General features: G+C 53.4%; 7 protein-coding genes across 7 annotated transcripts; 5 read left to right on the plus strand and 2 right to left on the minus strand.

The window, feature by feature from the left end:
* The first annotated feature begins 1,281 nt into the window (after window positions 1-1,281).
* On the plus strand, window positions 1,282-5,366 carry QC763_204060 (uncharacterized protein). The gene is made up of 2 exons (XM_062909444.1): window positions 1,282-3,109; window positions 3,174-5,366. The coding sequence occupies exons 1-2, from the start codon at window positions 2,331-2,333 to the stop codon at window positions 4,501-4,503; spliced, it is 2,109 nt and encodes a 702-aa protein (XP_062768227.1). The 5' UTR covers window positions 1,282-2,330; the 3' UTR covers window positions 4,504-5,366.
* Window positions 5,367-6,161: 795 nt separating this feature from the next.
* QC763_204070 (uncharacterized protein) lies at window positions 6,162-6,596 on the plus strand (the record flags this gene model as incomplete). Its single annotated transcript, XM_062909445.1, has 1 exon — window positions 6,162-6,596. The coding sequence occupies one exon, from the start codon at window positions 6,162-6,164 to the stop codon at window positions 6,594-6,596; it is 435 nt and encodes a 144-aa protein (XP_062768228.1).
* On the minus strand, window positions 6,166-10,800 carry CCR4 (Glucose-repressible alcohol dehydrogenase transcriptional effector). The gene is made up of 3 exons (XM_062909446.1): window positions 10,645-10,800; window positions 8,895-10,458; window positions 6,166-8,832 (listed from the first exon to the last, which is right to left on the minus strand). The coding sequence occupies exons 2-3, from the start codon at window positions 9,994-9,996 to the stop codon at window positions 7,625-7,627; spliced, it is 2,310 nt and encodes a 769-aa protein (XP_062768229.1). The 5' UTR covers window positions 9,997-10,458; window positions 10,645-10,800; the 3' UTR covers window positions 6,166-7,624.
* Window positions 10,801-10,957: 157 nt separating this feature from the next.
* Window positions 10,958-11,667, plus strand: QC763_0033770 (uncharacterized protein; the record flags this gene model as incomplete). The annotated part of the gene is made up of 2 exons (XM_062905542.1): window positions 10,958-11,362; window positions 11,426-11,667. Exons 1-2 carry the CDS (start codon window positions 11,332-11,334, stop codon window positions 11,665-11,667), a joined length of 273 nt encoding a protein of 90 aa, XP_062768230.1. The 5' UTR covers window positions 10,958-11,331.
* An 837-nt stretch (window positions 11,668-12,504) lies between these two features.
* Window positions 12,505-14,478, plus strand: QC763_204090 (uncharacterized protein; the record flags this gene model as incomplete). The annotated part of the gene is made up of 1 exon (XM_062909447.1): window positions 12,505-14,478. The coding sequence occupies one exon, from the start codon at window positions 12,505-12,507 to the stop codon at window positions 14,476-14,478; it is 1,974 nt and encodes a 657-aa protein (XP_062768231.1).
* A 436-nt stretch (window positions 14,479-14,914) lies between these two features.
* Window positions 14,915-15,358, minus strand: QC763_204100 (uncharacterized protein; the record flags this gene model as incomplete). The annotated part of the gene is made up of 3 exons (XM_062909448.1): window positions 15,202-15,358; window positions 14,997-15,140; window positions 14,915-14,919 (listed from the first exon to the last, which is right to left on the minus strand). The coding sequence occupies exons 1-3, from the start codon at window positions 15,251-15,253 to the stop codon at window positions 14,915-14,917; spliced, it is 201 nt and encodes a 66-aa protein (XP_062768232.1). The 5' UTR covers window positions 15,254-15,358.
* A 217-nt stretch (window positions 15,359-15,575) lies between these two features.
* QC763_204110 (uncharacterized protein) lies at window positions 15,576-17,202 on the plus strand. Its single transcript, XM_062909449.1, has 3 exons — window positions 15,576-16,373; window positions 16,445-16,615; window positions 16,680-17,202. The coding sequence occupies exons 1-3, from the start codon at window positions 16,038-16,040 to the stop codon at window positions 17,040-17,042; spliced, it is 870 nt and encodes a 289-aa protein (XP_062768233.1). The 5' UTR covers window positions 15,576-16,037; the 3' UTR covers window positions 17,043-17,202.
* Window positions 17,203-17,567: the final 365 nt, after the last annotated feature.

Here is a 17,567-nt window from a genome sequence, read left to right on the forward strand (position 1 = left end):
GCCTCCGGGAGAGCAGCGCGGATTGCGCACATGACCGTGGTGGGATGATGGACGGTAGCGAGCGCAACACATGCTGTCCGTAACGACTGAGAGCCAGCGCCAAGGAATGAGGCTTTGGAGTTCTGGCTTGTCGTTGACGACGGCTTCAAGCAGAGGGCAGCCTTTTCGGACCGACTGTGGAGGTGTGAGGGCCTGAGACCAAAGGCGTCGATTGGTGGCTCTTGGGGCCTCTCTCCGCATTCCCAAGCCACCCCTGTTAACCCCAGCTCCCCCCAGCTTTTTCCCGCAATTCCAATGCGACGTTTTCACCTTCTCCCGCGAGCATGAGAAGGCTGGTTCCGTTTTGCGAGACGTTTTTTTCCTTGATCTGCTGGTCGTGACAATGGTCCGCGATGAGAGGTTGCAGTCCCTGTGGATCATATTACACCCACTACCTAGCCAGAGATGATGTGCATAGGTACTGTATCTTTGTGTAAGAAAACAAAACTTGTCGTTCGGGGAAGAGTCAATACGAATAGAAGGGCATCAGATCTATGCAGGACCGGCATGTGCCGAATCCGCATGACGTTTGTGTCGAATTGTATCCCTCTTTTGAACGCGGTCCGCAGAAGCTAACAAAGAAGAGGAGGCGGGCGACTTATCAGTGAAAAGCTATCATCATGCCATTGGGCGGTGATGAATCCTTTGCTGGAAGTTGAAACGAGGGCTCGCCAGTTCAAGTAGAAACGGCAGACAAGGACTGACCTTCCCGATGCAACCATATCGCATAATCCATCATGTAATGGCGGGCTATGATTGGCCAAGACTTTTCTTCCGTTTTGCCCAAGCTGGCTGGAGTCCCAGTAAGTATGAAATTGGGAATGTCTGAGGTGATGGGACTCGTTGCAGCAAGACACGGTGGGCGACAAGCTTTGACTGACTGAGACACCAAACACGATTTGCCTAGTTCAGCTGGAATTCCAACCGTGCAGTGTCGATTTCAGCTCGATTCAGGCCTTTTGTGATGTCGAAGCAGCCCTCACCGGAAAAGAAGCAACATCGAACGCCAGTGCCTCTCAGGAACGGGCGATCATTGCCATTTCAAAGCAGGTGAGCCACGCCAGGCACGATAGCTGGCCGCTGTAATAAACACTAGACATGTGTGTCGTGCCACGGTGGTGAACGTTATCTGGCAGACTGAGACAGAATCGGAGTTTAACTAGGTTCCTGGAACTGGTGTGATGTTGCCCTGCATCGTGAGACTCTACATTAGGACACCTCGGTCTGGTGGGAGCGGACATTGGTTTGCCATGCGGTGATCTTGGTGCGTCGGCCTCACCGCCATCCACCTGAGCATAGCGTGCATAGGTAATGAGAATAAGAGGCTGCGGATAATGACTGGCTATAACTGTCAAAGCACAGCCTGGTTGTCCCTGCTCTGAAGTGCTCTGCTAAAGTCGAGGGGCTGCCCGTGCGACACCCACGAAAACAGAGGATGGCACAGAGATTCGGTTCCCATGCGCTCCCGTTCCTCCTAACGGTTCACTTGTACCACGTCTCTCCCGTGAATATCGATAGCTTAAACATTTCACGGTACCTATTGTACTCAGTGATTGCCGATGGGATACGGATATGATATGAGAGGATAGGAAGGAATAGGGAAAATAAAATCGCGCTGCTCGGTTGGTTGTTGGTTGGGTTCGTTGAGTTCCTGGTTGCGTGCCCAGGGCAGCGTTGTCGCCGTTGCATTCTCGTCACCTAACCGGAACGCACTGGCCAGGCTGAGAAATCCGGACCCACCGCAATTAGCCCACTGAACTCCGTTTCTTTTCCAGCCCAGCTGCTCCGTCCCATGCATCCATCAATCCCGTCCATCTGTGCCCCAGGCCCCATTCATCTCCCCATTTCCCGTTTCCTTCTTCCCCTTCTGCAACCCTTTCCCCGTCCCACCCATCTTCCTCTGTCACTGCTCGTCCATTCTCCAGATATTCCCAATATATCACCGCGACCGCCCTCAATTTGTGTTTCTCATCGCGTCGGTGCCCAGTGCTAGATCGACGACGTTCAGACCGCCTGTCATCCGATCTGCTTGCTAGTACCGCCAAAGCCCAGCGCGCCCCGCGAGTCTGACTTCGACCACCTGGACGGGCCGATTCCCCCAGATCATCTGAATTGACTTTCTGGAGTCCCCACGATTGCGCACCATCGCCCCAGTTCGTCCCGACACTCTGGATATCGACTGCACAAGAGCCAGTGGATGCTGGCTTTCGTGTCGCCGGCTTGCGCCGTCGCGTAGTGGCATTCTCACCCATCACTGGTTGCGACCGCGTTGCCAGCACTAGGAAAACACAATGACGACAGCTGTGAAGAGGGCGTGCGATGCCTGCCATCGACGAAAGGTCAAATGTGATGGAATCAACCCATGTCGCCACTGCTCGGCTTCGCAGTTGGCTTGCACCTACAATGCCATTCCCCAGAAAAAGGGGCCCAAGGGGTCCCGAGCGAAGGTTATCAATGAACTCAAGGAGAACCAACGCCAGACGAGCCTCTCTTCGAAGCAGAACCCTTCCAACAGCCCGAGCTTGGCCCCTACACCCCGTTTGTTGACCAAGGAGATGATCAACGCTTGCGTCGAATTCTTTTTCGCCAATCTGTACCCCACCATGCCGATTCTGGACCGCCAACGCCTGGAGCAGGATATCATGTACATGGAGCAGAATATCGATAGCTACTGCCTCTTGACATCCCTGTGCGCCTTTGTGTCGCTCCAGCCCGGCATGGTTATGCCAAACATGGGCATGTCGTCCATGAGCGATCCTTTCAACCCGGACATGATGTTTGGCGGTGGCAACATTCTGACCTGCACGTTGCTGATGGAGGAGACGATTCGGGTCCGGAAGAGCGAGGATTATGCGGCTTCGCGCACCATCAACACCCTCTGCACCGACTTTTTCCTGTTTGCTGTACACCACGGTCTGGAGATGCACGACAAGGCTTGGTTCTACTTGCGGGAGGCCACCACATTGGCGCACCTGTCGAGGATGAACGAAGAAACCCAGTACATGCAGTACGACAGCAATGACGCAGCCAGATGCAGACGTCTGTACTGGCTGCTCTTTGTCACTGAACGGTGCGTTTTGACGGTGCCCTGCTCTGGTATAACGTCAATTGTGGATGCTGACAGTCTATTTTAGTGCCTACGCCTTGCAGCATCGTCGTCCCATGACTCTGGAAGCAACCATCAACCTCCCGGCACATGCTGACCCCTCCAATCCTCACTCGCATCACATTCCCAGTTTCCTTCGCCAGATTCAGCTCTTCCATTCTTTCGACCATGGTCTACTTTCCATGTGGATGAAGACCAAGCGCGAATGCTCTGACTCGTATCTCACCAGCCTGGAGAAACAGCTGCAGGAAGTCCTGCCCCCATATCTCAACGATACTCAGGCCCAGCTGAACGAGATGTCAATCAACCTTCACTGGCTCAAGGACATGGCCTGGAAGCTGGGTCTTGCAAACAACAACGGCCATGATGCTGAGCTCTCTTACTCCTTTTTGCCAATGGTTGCACATTTCCCAGGAAATCTGGGCCTGCAGGGCTTTGGTTTCCTCGAGAAGCTGCTCAGCATCACATACGACCTCTCCGAAGCACTCTCTATGCAACCCGCTCCCAGGACGCCTTTCACCCCTGGCCCGCATGATCAGCTCCGAAAGATACTCAACATTGTCACGACTCTGCGCAACGGACAACACCACTTCCTGCCTCTGCTTCTCAGCAAGATACACGCTGCTTTGCCAAAGATGGCTAGCCCTATGCTGCAGAACGCTCCGGAAAGTGCGGCCTGCAATATCGACATTTTTGACGGGTTTGGAAACGCTGGCATGGCACAGCCCCCGGTTTACTCGCATGAGTCGTATGATAACAAATTTTCGATCCCACGAATCGAGGACCACAACTCTTCGGATTCTAACAGCCCCAACAACATCACTCCACCGAGCAGCAACGATATGAATTCGCCCTTTGTTAGCTCGCCACCCATCATGTCACCCGGCGGCATGGACCTGCCTCATGGTATGCCATCCGACTTTACCTCAATGCCAGAAATGGTCATGAGTCCAATGAGCCATGCACCGCCGACCTCGTTGGGTGCCACTGTTGGCATGAACAACCACCAGACACAACACACACCGCTATCACCCTTTCCGAATCTGGGTTCGCAAATGCAAGGAATGAGCAACCACAACATCAACCCTCCTCCGAATATAGGCCTCGCTTCTCAAATGCATCTCCCTCAACCGATGGGAGGGACAATAGGCTCCAATATCGGCAGCAACATGATGTCGAGGCCACAAGCACAACAACGGACAAGCAGCTTTGCACTCGGGCCCACACCGATTCGTACTGTAGGCGATTTTCAAGCACTGCAGCGGACCAACTCAGACATGACGCCCATGAGTCCGCTGCATCCAATGGGGATGGGCTCTATGGGAAATGAAATGGACTTCAACACGCCCTTGAGGTAGTAACGCTGGATTGGGGGACGCAGCATGAGGCAGGATTTCTCTTTTCCTGTTCATCTTCTCGACCTTTGGTCACACCACAACCCCCCTTTTCTTTTGTATCAGTCATAAAAGGTTTCCACAGGCATTTTTCTCATTATCTGGCATCTTATCATCGGAGTCTATTGATGGCGTACCTGCTAGCCTTGCTGTCGATTTGGATATGGTTCTCCAGGCGCACACGAATCACGGGGTTTGGGGGAAGCTGAAAAAATGGGAGCACATTGAAAAAAATTGTCCATCACAGCGCACAGTTTTCTTTTGTTTCGGATCTTGCTTCTTGGAAAGCAGTATATTTGTTGGGTCGGGAGTGGAGAATTTGAGGAATATGGGCAGACGAGCTCTACCACTGTGCAAGGGATAATAGCATGCAGGGGGACATCTGATCTTGTACAAGGGTGCTAGGGAGGACAGCGGGGAGGAATCCAAGCAATATACAGTGTTTTTAGTTACTGCCGTTTCTGCAGCACGGTTCGCTACTCGGCCAGGCTGGTTGTAACAATAGAGTCTCGTATCTTAGCACGTTGTCCGCTGTCTGCTGTCCTTGTGTCTTGTCCGGTAGTGGAACCAGCGGAGGGAGAGATCATGCAAGATACCGGATATTGCGGGGGCTTGTTCGCGGATGGCTGTACTTGAAGGGATGTTTCCAAAGAGCTAGGATTCCGACAGCACGGATGAGCAGATTGCAGCATAACCTCCAAGTTGCAACACTTGGACTTGAGGTACTGTAGCTTACTTGCATTGATACCGGAATTAAGAGAGGAAGTTTTACAGCCACCCTGCCCATATTATATTGCGAACTACACCTTGAAGGATGACAGCTAGGCTTTCCAATAGTTAGTAGGCCTTTGAAGATATTTTAAAGGCCCATTTATTTACTTTCGATGCATGGTTTACAACATCATATGGACCGACCTACTTGTATGTATCAACTATTATGTGGTGAGGGTGCCAGGAGCTACTTGTCCGATTCGTGCGGTCTTTGTGCTCGCGCACCGGCTCAAGCCCGCACACCGACGAGGATATGTGTAACAGGAGCGGCATGAAGCTATTGGAAGGCAACAACAGCAGAGGGCTTGTGACCGGCCTTCCCCAGCTCGGGATCCAGCAACGTCCGAGTCGAGAGTGGTTTATCATCGAGCCTACGATTCAAGCTCACAATACCGCAGCCACTATGACCGAGCCGGCGCCTTCTCTCGGCGGCCGACTTATGCAACGGTTCAAGCTCCAAGAATAGCTTCAAGCCTGAACGGTCACAAGGTTCAACGGTCTCCTGAACGATGTGTACCTTACGTCTCAAGGGAGCATCTAACGGAAGCAATTTCTATCAAAAAAAAGCCAATATAAATATCTTGGGCAAGATTCCCCTCGAGTCATTTCTTTTACGCCATCAGATCGATCTTCATCAACAGGCAAGAGTTCCAATCTCTCCGCCCTCGAGTGAACTTGCATATCTCATTTAACTTCCTATTCCGTCCACCAAAAAGTATTCCCCCCTTTCTTCACCAAACCCGCCCTTACATTTATCAACAACCCCATCCATATCCATAACCGCCACCCTCCCTCCCCCCCTTTTTTTTTTTTTTAGTATTTTTTTCTTTTTTTAATTTACCTTTTTCAAAATGGTTTCCACCAACACCTCCCCCATCCCCGTCGCCACCTTTGGCAAAGACCCGAAAGTAGCCGAGCAAGTCCGCGAGAAGCTCCTCCCCGACATCGAAGTCGTCCACTGCTCCCTCACCCTCGACTCGGCCCTCGCCGAGCTCCCCGCCCTCTGCTCCGGGGACACCTCCGTCTCCCCTTCTTCCGGCCTCGGCACAAACGCCGGTGCTTCCAATTCTTCCTCCCGCAAGGTCCCCCAGGCCATCTTCTTCGGGGGCGGCTTCACGGACGACGAGTACGAGCAGATCGTCGCCGCCGTCCAGGCCCGCGCTCCGGGCATCCACATGGTCAAGGTCCAGAAGCGGGATGTTCTCGCCGCGGGCTCGTTCGGGCCGAACCCGGACACTATTGCCAAGATTTACAGGAAGAAGATGGCTGCTCTGGCGGCTGCTTAGGTCGTCTTCTGACCCTCATCGCGAGAGTGGTGGAAGGGAGGAAGACAGGGGTGGATATGGGGTGCTGGACGGGGAGGAACAAGTCACAGCAAGGGGGAGAGTTGTGGTTATCGGTGATGGCGGCGGCAAGGAGGATGCAAGATTAGGAATCTGGAACACCATCTTGACGGTGGGGGTGGGCAACATTGCGACTTTGTATCTTCCTGTTTCTGATATCGATGCTTTGTGTTTGACTGGGGGGAAGGGTATGTGGAACGACAAGTTGTTGAAGCATGAGAGTGAGGGGATAGCTATGGGTGATCTTTGAGCAGACAGTGATACACGAGTTTTCTTTTGCTGGTTTCACACTATTACTCACTCGCTCACTCAATCAACTCGTTCACACACGCTTGAAACAGTCCACACTCCTGACTGGTGTGTCCGCTGTTGTATGCATAGGTACGCTGTGACGCTATGAACCTCTCTTATCCCAAGAGTATCCCCCCCATTCCGCGCGCCTGTACTTTTTTCGACCTGCAGCAGAAAAGAGAGAGCACCGAGGCCAGGAAGAAAAGCGAGAATTCCATGTGAGCAGAAAACATACAACCAAAAATGAAATCAACAGAGCCAATGACCACTAAACCCCCTACTCGCAAATGAAACAAAAGACAAGATAAAGACGGAAAAAAAAACTGTATCCCTACAAGATTTCCCCCAAAAGCAACACGACTTGTCTATCTTTCCCGTCCACCCAGAAAAAAAAAGACAGCCGCGCCGGTTTCGCTCAATGCAAGATGTCCCTTTTGGGTCCAATCGCTAAAGCCTTCCCTTAACCCACGCCCCCCCACCCCGTATATACGCCCAGCCTGCCCCGGTGTGATCATCGCAAGCAAACAACGATAGGAACCATAAACAACATGAGATCGAGCGCGAATCCAATTCCCAAACACCTTGTGCCCGTCCGTGCCCCACCAGTTCGCCAAACTCAAAATAGACCGACCCAGAGAGGAACGAAGCGAGGGAACGGGTTAAGGAGCAGGGTGCGTCATTCAAGTCCGCCGGCTGCTTGGTCCAAAATCCGGCTCCACGACTGCTCTCTTGTCCTTGCGGGGCCGGATCACGTACTCGGCCATGATTTGAATGTGGTCAGATGGGAAGTGATAATATGGGAAGCCGGGAATCCGCGTAAGAGCCTGCTTGTCCGGAGGAGCAAGCAACGACACCAACTCCAGCGTGTTGGTGGAATACCAGATGTAGTCAATGACTTCACGGAAGGTTGGTGTGTAGTTGGTGAAGCTAAGTTCATGAGGTCCACCTCTGAGATGGGCATAGGCCGAACGGATGCTGAAGGGGTGCTCAACACCGTCTCTCGTGAAGTTTCCGTACTTTCGACCAAGCCATTCGGGGTGATCATGGGAAAGACGACCAGTGGCAAGAAAGTCGTAAACGCCACTGCTGGGCGTAGAGTTGTAATCGCCGCAGATGATCAGAGGAATATCCGTGTTGTTGCGATACTCCTGTGAAGGGCCTGGCGGAGGAAGCTCCTGCCTCTCCTCTCCTTCTTCGAGGATCCCTTGAATCGCTTGCTTTTTGTCGATTGCCATCGGCGGGGTTCGTGTCCACTTATCGCCGAGCCTCGTGATGTTCTCCATCAGACACGCGATCTGCAATAGCTTCACGTCGCAAAGATCAGGCTCCCAGGCCAGATGCGTGTTGGCCACAATCAAGCGAGAACCTGTTACTCGGCTCTCCAGCAAGATAATTGTCCCAATATTATCTTTGCCCATCGCCCTGTTGTAAACGTCGTGGTTTTGCTTGAGATCTGGGCGGGTGATGGTGAGGTGTGAATAGTCAAGCATCTCCTTTTGCAGTACAATCCACTTGTCGGTCTTCCAGAAGGTAGCACAGCCGTCAACACCGCCTACCATGTTGTTGGGCAATGTCTTCACCTTGGGTCTTGACCACTGTATACCTCTATAACCGTGTTTGGCCAGGGAGGGAGAGAATTCGTTCTCATAGGCGTTCCTGCTGATCTCTTGGAGGCAGACGATGTCTGGGTTGCGGTCATAGATCTCGTCGAGGATCAACTGCTTGCGATAGTCCCATTCAAGAGCTGAGGGCGGTGTGTAGCCATACATCTGCTTGGTCGCGTACCTTTCGCAAAGAATATTCCACGTTAAAACGCTGACACGTTCAAGGCTAGACGCCACATCATCTTGCACCGTGATGGGAAGACGAGGAGCGGGAGCAGGGGGGACTGCAGAGGGCGACTATCAGTATGTGGCGTGCTTGGTTCAAGGTGGTCGGTCAGAAACTTACCTGGAGCGTCAACGAGAAGACTGTTGATCAAGCTCTTCGTGTCCTTGTTCATGATTTCGTCTTTCAACGAACCGTTCATGAGTGGGTTGCCGTGGAGACCCAGCATCTCCAGTTTGTAAAGGAAGCCCAGTTCATACGGAAGGCTTGTTATGTGATTGTTAAACAGGATAAGCTGCTGGAGGTTTGTGCACATGCCGATTTCAGGGGGCAGTTCATGCAGTTCGTTATGAGACGCTTCCAACACCTTCAAGCACCTTAGTTTGCCAATATCTGGAGGCAAGACGGTAATCTTGTTGGACGCAATGTACAGCTCTACAAGAAAATCGTAACTGAACAAGGCCCGCGCAATCTTGCGCACCCCTTGACCGCTCAGGTCGAGGTTGTGCCAATCCTGTCGTTTGACAAGCTTGTTTGTGGTATAGGAGGGCCGGTTTCTAGCGACTTCCTGGTCCTCTGTAGTTGTCGTTCCTTCGGAAGCATACACCACCCCCTTGTTGTCGGATGCCTTGGCCCGTGCATAATAGTGCGGAAGGTGCTGCTCAACCATGGTTTGATGCGCCTCCTGTGCTTGTTTGTACAATTTGAGCTGCTCTCCCCAACTGTCCGAGATTGCTTGACCAGAACCACCTCTAGTGGTGGCAGTTTGCCCGCTAGGATGGCTCCCGCCAGCAAATGGGCTAGAGGCTTGATGGGCGCCGGTGGAGTAGCTTGAATGCCCCATGTTCCCCGCCGGTAACCCGTGTACACCGGGGTCTGGCTGAAGATTCTGATGGTGATGCGCATGATGCTGATGTGGATGGCCCTGTGGCTGTTGACCGTAGTTGTACTGTTGATACTGCACTGGCGGAATATTGGGCTGACCCCGCCCTGGAGCGCCACTGAGGCGATTATTGTGCCCCTGCTGGGGCCCCTGACCATACATGCCGCGCAGGTTTTGGCCAAGAGACGCCGATGTCTTGGAATGGGCAGTGGGTTGGGCGGCCACTAGGTGTGACAAAAGGGAGTTGAGCAGTATGCCGTTGGCGATCGAGCTGCTGGAGCTGAAATTGGACGAAAGCGGGCTCGGGAAGGCTTGTATCGGATGTCGGTCACCATCTGCCATCTACAAAGAGGGCGGGGCTCGGCGGAAAAGGCTTGATCTGGCGAGCCTGGCACGGAAAAGAGGGGGGATTCGTGGCGGAGGGTGGAAGCGTGTGACTTGAGATGCTGGAGGTGGAAGATTTTGCATGGAATAGACGACCTTTTCTTTGGGCATGGATGCAAGCGTGTGAGCGTCCAACCGGGGTCGAGTTGACGGAGAATGCAGCTCACTCAGAGAGCCATTCACCGAAAGATCGAAGAGATCGAAGGGCGAACGGGGGGAGCCGCCAAAGAACTCGAGGAGAATCGTCGGAGGGGGACCGAGAGCCAACGTCTTGACAAGAGGGCCAAGTTCGCCAGCAGGTTGGAGGGGCTCGGGACGCGCGCGCCTTGGTTGTTTGGGGGGGGAGGGGGGGGGAGGGGGTTGGGTGTGAAAGAGATGCTGAGGTTGGGTGTCTCTATTTTTTTTGTTTTTGTTTTCCGACTGTTTGGGGAGCACGCGGGTTAGCAAAATCTGTGCAAAAGATGATGTTGGGACACGGGCCGTCACGACAGCGAGCGATGGCAGGCGAGGCGAGGGAAGCGGCCAGACAGCCAAGGTCAAAGTGCAGCCAGGGCCAGAGATACTGGGGCCTTGACAGGGCGGCTCGGGGGAGTAAACAGGGCTCACCTGTGACCAAAGATAAAGAAAGGGTATTACCTCTTGCTGGCGATAATTGGAGCGCCTGTCAATGAATACTCAAGTGAAAGGATATGCTGCGCGATTGCTGATGTCGTGGGGAGAGAGAGGAGTCCAACCCGTCTGCTGTTGTGGCCCGCTGTGATGGAGATGCGCAAAGATAGCAGCGCCCAAAGCCTCCCTGCTTACCTAAGGCCTGTGGGCCCAGACCAGGACCCAGTGAATGGCCGTCACGTGATGAGTGAAATCATTGAATGCTCCTCCCCCTCATGCTACAAGGCCCTTACAAGCACTGGCATTCTCTGGACTTTTTAAAGGCAAAAGCTTACTTGATGCCCACATGTTAATGGGTTTCCATCTGGGTCCCTCTTCCCACCTATCTATCTACATGCAAACCTCCATAGGCACAGACATCAAGCATGCTCCTACACTAGCCCAGACAGACACGGAAGGAATACACTGCAGAATAGCGGTCGCCCAGAGCTTCAAAGCCAGGTCGGTTGGAGCATAGGTGGCGCTTCTGATGCCAATAGGAATCTCTCTATAGTTCTCGGGCTAGGCCTGAGCAGAGGCTGCATTGCATTTGAGAGGAATGAGAGAAAACACTGAGGGGCGGAGTGCGGGGAAGCCCAGACCCATCGAGGTGTGTCTGCGAGGCATGGGAAAGACGAGCAGCCTATGACAGGCATGAAAAGTCCCAATACCGAAGGTGAGGCCGGTGGCCGGTGGCCGGGAGACTGTGCTGAACAGTGGCCCAGAATGCCCGGAATAGCTAGACCGAACCAAGAAGTGTACTGCACATGCGGTCCAAAGGCAGGGCATGGCAAGCAATTGAATAAGAAGAATGGGCCCCTGGCTTCTGGCCAGAATTGTCTCCAGCTTGTCCATCCAGTTGTTCTGGAGTCTTTCGTTCTCTCATCCGTCGCTGTCATCACCCTCATCCTCATCCTCGTTGCCATCCTCAGTCCAACATCTGAATACGACACTCTCTTGTACTCGGTGGCCCCACATTGAAACCAGCTGGGGTGTTAGAACCAAGTGGTCGATCTCGATCAGCACCGCAGCCAATTCGCGCGCAACTGCACACATCCACCAGACCGCGATAACGTCCCTGGCCTTCGAGGAGCTGGAAAGTCAGCGACTCACATGGCTGCTGCATGTCGAGGGTATCCTTGAACTGATCGCAAGCCATGACGACCGTGTCTGGGGCACACTGAACCGACAGCCAACAACAAACCCCACAGACAGCCGTCATCTCGGCGCCGTCGGCGGTGTGACTATTCTCTTAAGCTGTCTGATCGTATTCCTATGATACAGATCTATCACCAATTCGCCACGACGTGTCATATCAGCTGAGAAAGCCAGAGGCAGCCGTGTTCTCCAGGGGGACGAGGGATTTCTGGGTTCTGACAAGAAAAAAAAAGAAGCGTTTTCTTCAGCACCTGGCTGGCCCGCTGGGCTGCCGTCTCGTCCCGCCAACCAACCACTCAGCACTCGCAGCGACTCGAAACTCGCACAGACATCGAAGACTTCTAGAAAAGGCTGCCCAGTGTCAGGCAGCTGAGGAAAGGTTGTTGCAGAACAGACGCAGGGGCACGACGCATTTTCCCAGGCTTTTTTATGAATGCGGAAGGTCTCTGGCGGTAGAAAAAGGAGGGAGGGCCCCATTCTCCCGCATGTCACCTTTGGTTCCTTGGATGCCGCAAGCGAGACGGCGTTCCGGTGCTCCTGGAACAAAGGCCCCCATTGCCAAAACAGGTCCCCTGAGTTTGGGCGGGGCCCATTACGCCCATCCCCTAGCCCCCCTGCTTGACGCTGGTCCCGTCGCTGGCGAAAAAGTTTCTCCCAAAGATGGAGTTCCTTTCAGGTTATGCTGCGGCTCAATCCCCTTTCTCCGCCTACACCGTCGAGCCGCCTCCTAATTCCTCCCATCGTTCCCGTTCCAAGCAGCCTGGCCGATCCAACTCGACCTCGGGCACACAGACGAAGAAGCGCTCTCGCATACACGGACACGCCCGTACTAACAGCGCCAGCACCTCGAGCACGGGCAGCGGCCGGACCGGCGATAGCAACCAGCAGCCATCGCATCCAGGTCACCACCACGGCACCGCCACCGCCGCCGCTAGCAACAACAGCATCAACAACAACCCTGCGTGGTTGCAGCACCCCGGCGCACCCGACGCCGCCAGACCCGGAGTTGATGCCGCCGCCGCATCTCCTGCTGCTGTGACAGCACCCCCGTTCAGCGCCCGCCGTGATCGACACCGCGAGCGCATGTCCTACCAGGACAAGCAGCTACCAGCAACCCCCCGCCTCAACACCGTCGACGCCTCTTCGCGATCACCGGGCAGCGGTAGCGCTTCTGAGCCAGCTTCGGCACAAACACCAGCTTCCGCCTCGGCCGCCTTCTCAGACCGACGCATGCTCCATCATGCAGCAGCAGCCATGTACGATCCAGGATCCAAACCACCTGGGCCGGGACCAGCAGGTCTCCCCCGCTCCGAAAGCGTCACCAGCGTCGGGGGAGTAACCACGGCGAGCGGGCGCACCATGATCTCCACCGAGCCACCATCCAGCCAAGAAGCCGCCGCCCACCAGCTCAGGCCGTTTGTCATCCGCAACGGCCGGACGTACATCTCGGACCAGTCCCTCCCTTACCCATTACCCGTCGACCTGGAGGAGCTACACAGGCAGAATCTAAAGACGATGCTTTTACTACAATTATACGGACGACCTATTTGCGATCCGACATTCATCAACAAACCGCCGCCGCGCATCCTGGAAATTGGGTGCGGGACAGGATTTTGGAGCATGACTTGCTACCGCTACTACGAAGCCAGAGGCCAGCACGCAAACATGTCTTTTACCGGGCTTGATATTGTCCCTCTTGCGCCTCCCACGGGAGGGCCAGGGGTTTCTGAGAGTGCCGAGTCGGCCCCTTCCGCTTTGCCTGGGGCATCAGCTATCAGGCCGGATAAAGACATGAATTGGACTTTTGTACAACACGATCTGAGGAAACTGCCGTTACCCTTTCCTGAGGGGTCGTTTGACTTTGTCATGGTGAAGGACATGGGCCTTGCTACGTCGATGGTGATGCAACAGGGTCTGGTAGACGAGTATATTCGGGTGTTGGTGCCTGGTGGAACGGTGGAGATATGGGAGACTGATCATACACTTCGTATGCTCCGCCCTCATGTGCCGGAGCCACCTGCTGGATCAGGTGGCGCTGAGGGTGAAGCGGAGGATGGTGATGAGGCTGAGAATGGGAATGACGAGCAGAATATAATGGAGATGGGGGCGTATCTCATGACGGCCAATACGCCGCTCAGCCAACCTCTTAATAACTTCTTGTTGGAATATAATGGGTGGATATCTCGCACATTGGAGGCGAGAGGGCTGTTTTGCATGCCTTGTACGGTTATTGGACCGTTGTTGATTCAAGAAGCGGAGGTCTTGACTGGAGTAGGGAGCACGAGGTTGGCGATTCCTTTGTCGGAAGTTAGATGGGAAAGGGAAGGGGTTGGCGGTGTGGTTACCAAGGATGGGAAGAGCTATATCGATACGAAGACGAGGAGGCTAGGGAAGGATGGTGCGCCCGTGGGCAAGGCGCTAGGGCCGGTGGCGACGGCGGTCAGGAGGACAGCGTTGACGGTGGTGGTGCAGCAGATCCAGAGCATGGAGCATGCCCTGAGGGAGGTGAGCGGGAAGAGCCAGGATGAGTGGGATGCCTGGATGGGGAAGATGATGAATGATCTGGTGAGAGAAAATGGCCCGAGTTGGGGAGAGTGCCTCGAGGTTGGTGCTTGGTGGGCGAAGAAGAGGTGATTTTTTTGCTTTGGTCTCTTTTGATGGCAGGTTTCTAAAAGGGATTTTCTTTTGTCTATTATTTGGTCCCGAATTTTACCGTCTTGGGAAGTCGAGCTGGCTATGGGTTTCTTGGATATGGTTTTTTTTTTCTCTTCTTCGAATTGGATATACCTTCAGGTGTGAATGACTATATATTTTTCTGTTTGATGTCTAAAACTGCTGTTCTGGGTTCTGTTGCTGACCGTTCTCTTCGGAAGTGTATTTTTGCTACAAGCTGGCATGTTTCCGTTACTATCCATTTCTTTTGTACGATGTAGGGTATCAAGCAGAATTCCAAATCGCTATGCGCCATCATACCGCTTCCTGAGAGTCCGGTATCGTTTTAGATAGTATCTGTGTTATGTTTTGGTTATTGTGGTCAGGATAGTCTTGGAGTTCGGGGACTTACAGTGCTTCAATCTCTATTGATCATGAACAGGATTGAACTTCTCGTTAGCTTTTCTCTCCCATGACTGATTTAATGTTGTTATATTTACCCTTCTGAACAAACTGTGCCCGCGCAATGGCTTGACGTATCTCCGCTTCATCCGTCAGGCTAGCATTGGCCATAAAGGCCCTGTGTAGGCGAGGGCGGAAGTAGTTGTATCCCTGAGGGTAATCACGGCCGAGGTACAAGAGCTCTACTGACAGCATGAATACGAGAATTTGGCGTGATACACGGGAGGGGCTCGAAGTACATACGCTTGTAAATTGACATGACTTGCTGTCTCAGCTCTGGGTTTATTGAGGACATTGTTTCCGACGCTGAGTTGAAGGAGGAATTATTGTGGGATACACATGTTCCTCTACTCTCATGAGTCAACCGAGGTTGCGAATTATGTACTCTGTTCGGGCCAACACCAGACAGTACGTGTAATTGATGATACTTTCACGCGGAGTTGAGACCACCTGGATAAGCGCCTGGTGACGACATTCTCGTCCCACCACCGCGGCATTGCTTATCTTATCGCACATACCAGCAGTGCGCGCAGCAGAGGCCCGCACTGTCTCTCTCGGCCGTCCAGTCGGCGTGAAGCTAACCACAGCCTGGACTGTCTGAGATTCTAGCCAGGCGGCTTGTTTTACTTTAGCCAAGGCTATTGACAGACATATATGCCCAATTTCACAATATATAGACTTTTCTGGACAAATCGGAGGATAACAGCTCTAAAGAGACGGTTGGCATCGGCCGAGATCAACATGTCCAGAAAGGCACCCCACCTGTCTTCCCCCGCTGCCGAGACGTCTCCGAGCCCCTGGACAGGACGGGAATTCCCAAAGAGCTCAAGGGCAATGGCGACAGCCAGGACAACTGACAGCTAAACCTGTCACGGCCGTGACATCTTGAGTCCATCTGGAAGAATTTTGACATCTCAAAGGCGCAATTGGGACAATTGAAAAGAGAGTGAACACCTCACTTTCACAAACCGATCTCACTCACTCACAATTGCATCATCCGTCCAACCACACAACACCGCACGGTTCAACATAACCGCCTCGATATCACCTCCTGAAGTCTCACAACCACGACCACCACAATGACCCCCCCAACGCCCCTCCTCACCAGCTCCCTCCGATCAAGGGGCTTACTCTCCCTTCCCTCCTTCACCAAAACCCTACAAAGACCCCTCTCCACCATCACCAATCAACTCCCCCCTCCACCACCAAAACAATGGATCCCCGACCTCCGCGCCCGCCTAGGCAAATGCATCATCTTCGGCTGCACCCACTCCCAAATCACCCGCGCGTCCTCCGTTCTCAAAGCCCTATCAACCGAATGGAAGTCTCTTGTCGCCGGCAGTGAAGGGTTCCTCACCGGGGGAAGGAGAGGGCTAGACGGGAGGCAGATTGCTTGGGGGGAGATGGATAGTTTTGTTTGTCCCCCCCCCACTCATTTTCAGTTCGGGCGGGGTGGTGGTGATACTGACAAATGAGAGCCAAACAGCAACACGTCAACAATGTGAATTACTATCGGTATGCCGAGTCGGCAAGAGTAAACTGGATCACCAACTTTGCCGTTCATGTTGATCCGAAGCATAGGCACCAGTGGGCGGAGCTGATGACGCCCAAGTCGACAGGGTTGATTATGAAGAGTTTGAAGTGTGATTTCAAGTTTGTGAGCTTCCGCCCCCTGACAGTCCCCAATACATGAAGGATGAGAGTTGACGAACAAAACAAAGCCAATGGTTTATCCTGATAAGATCTCCGTCTATCACAAGCTCCGCTGCAGGCCTGAGGGGGACCCGGCGCCGAGTAATTTCATGCTGGATTGTATCGTCTTGTCTCATCAGCATAGAAGGGTGGCGGCACGCTTGGAGGAGGATATCGTTGTTTATGACTACAAGGCTGCGAAAAAGACGAGCATGCCTGGGTTTATGATGGAGTTGTTCCAGCAGACGTGGGAGATGCAGCAGGCTGAGGAGGTGAGGGCGAAGACGAGGATTTGGGAGTTGATTGGGGAGGTGGAGGGGTTGGAGAAGGAGACGTGGGATAGGGAGGATGCGGTAGAGGATTTGGGGAGTGCTGGTAAGAGTAGTGCTTGAAAAGGTTGAGCATGGAAGTCTAGATATCAGGGTCCATGGTGTGGCGGGTTCTCCTTTTCTTTTTCTCTTCGATGATGGGTGGTCCCTGTGTTTTGATAGACAATCACACAATATCAATATGACTGTAGAAGCCAAGAATAGAAAATGCTGGTTATTCAAATGGTTCGCCGCGGAAAAGCTTGATGAATAGGAGGTGTCAAGTCTAAAGTCCGGGATATCTGGGACAGAACGGCTCACCGTCTCCGAAACTGCAAACTCGGAGTTTCCCGAAGACTTCACTGTCGCCTTCCACAGTGGGAAGGTCTCGACCAGGACAAAAGTTCAGCCTCGCATAATGCCAATTTGGACGACACTGCTTGGCAGCACAGTATTTGCGGGGTATGGCTCCGTCAAGCACCGTGCCAGGAGTATTTCTGACACCTTACCTTCTGACGACAACCAGCTCGGATGAGGTTTGTTTGACTGGTTTTGATACCGGTAGCTTTGTCGTCTGAGAAAGGGTCCGGAGCGGGGTGCGTACTTGGA

This window comes from Podospora pseudopauciseta (genome assembly GCF_035222475.1).
Source record: "Podospora pseudopauciseta strain CBS 411.78 chromosome 2 map unlocalized CBS411.78m_2, whole genome shotgun sequence".
Classification (NCBI taxonomy): Eukaryota; Fungi; Ascomycota; class Sordariomycetes; order Sordariales; family Podosporaceae; genus Podospora; species Podospora pseudopauciseta.

Excerpts from the sequence above, each read along its gene's own strand:
- QC763_204060 (XM_062909444.1), top strand. The coding sequence starts at position 2,331 with ATGACGACAGCTGTGAAGAGGGCGTGCGATGCCTGCCATCGACGAAAG. Across the intron at positions 3,110-3,173 it reads CTGCTCTTTGTCACTGAACG|TGCCTACGCCTTGCAGCATC; the intron begins GTGCGTTTTGAC and ends AGTCTATTTTAG.
- CCR4 (XM_062909446.1), bottom strand. The coding sequence starts at position 9,996 with ATGGCAGATGGTGACCGACATCCGATACAAGCCTTCCCGAGCCCGCTT. Across the intron at positions 8,833-8,894 it reads TCTTCTCGTTGACGCTCCAG|TCCCCCCTGCTCCCGCTCCT; the intron begins GTAAGTTTCTGA and ends CGCCCTCTGCAG.
- QC763_204110 (XM_062909449.1), top strand. The coding sequence starts at position 16,038 with ATGACCCCCCCAACGCCCCTCCTCACCAGCTCCCTCCGATCAAGGGGC. Across the intron at positions 16,374-16,444 it reads GGGGGGAGATGGATAGTTTT|CAACACGTCAACAATGTGAA; the intron begins GTTTGTCCCCCC and ends AGAGCCAAACAG. Across the intron at positions 16,616-16,679 it reads TGAAGTGTGATTTCAAGTTT|CCAATGGTTTATCCTGATAA; the intron begins GTGAGCTTCCGC and ends AACAAAACAAAG.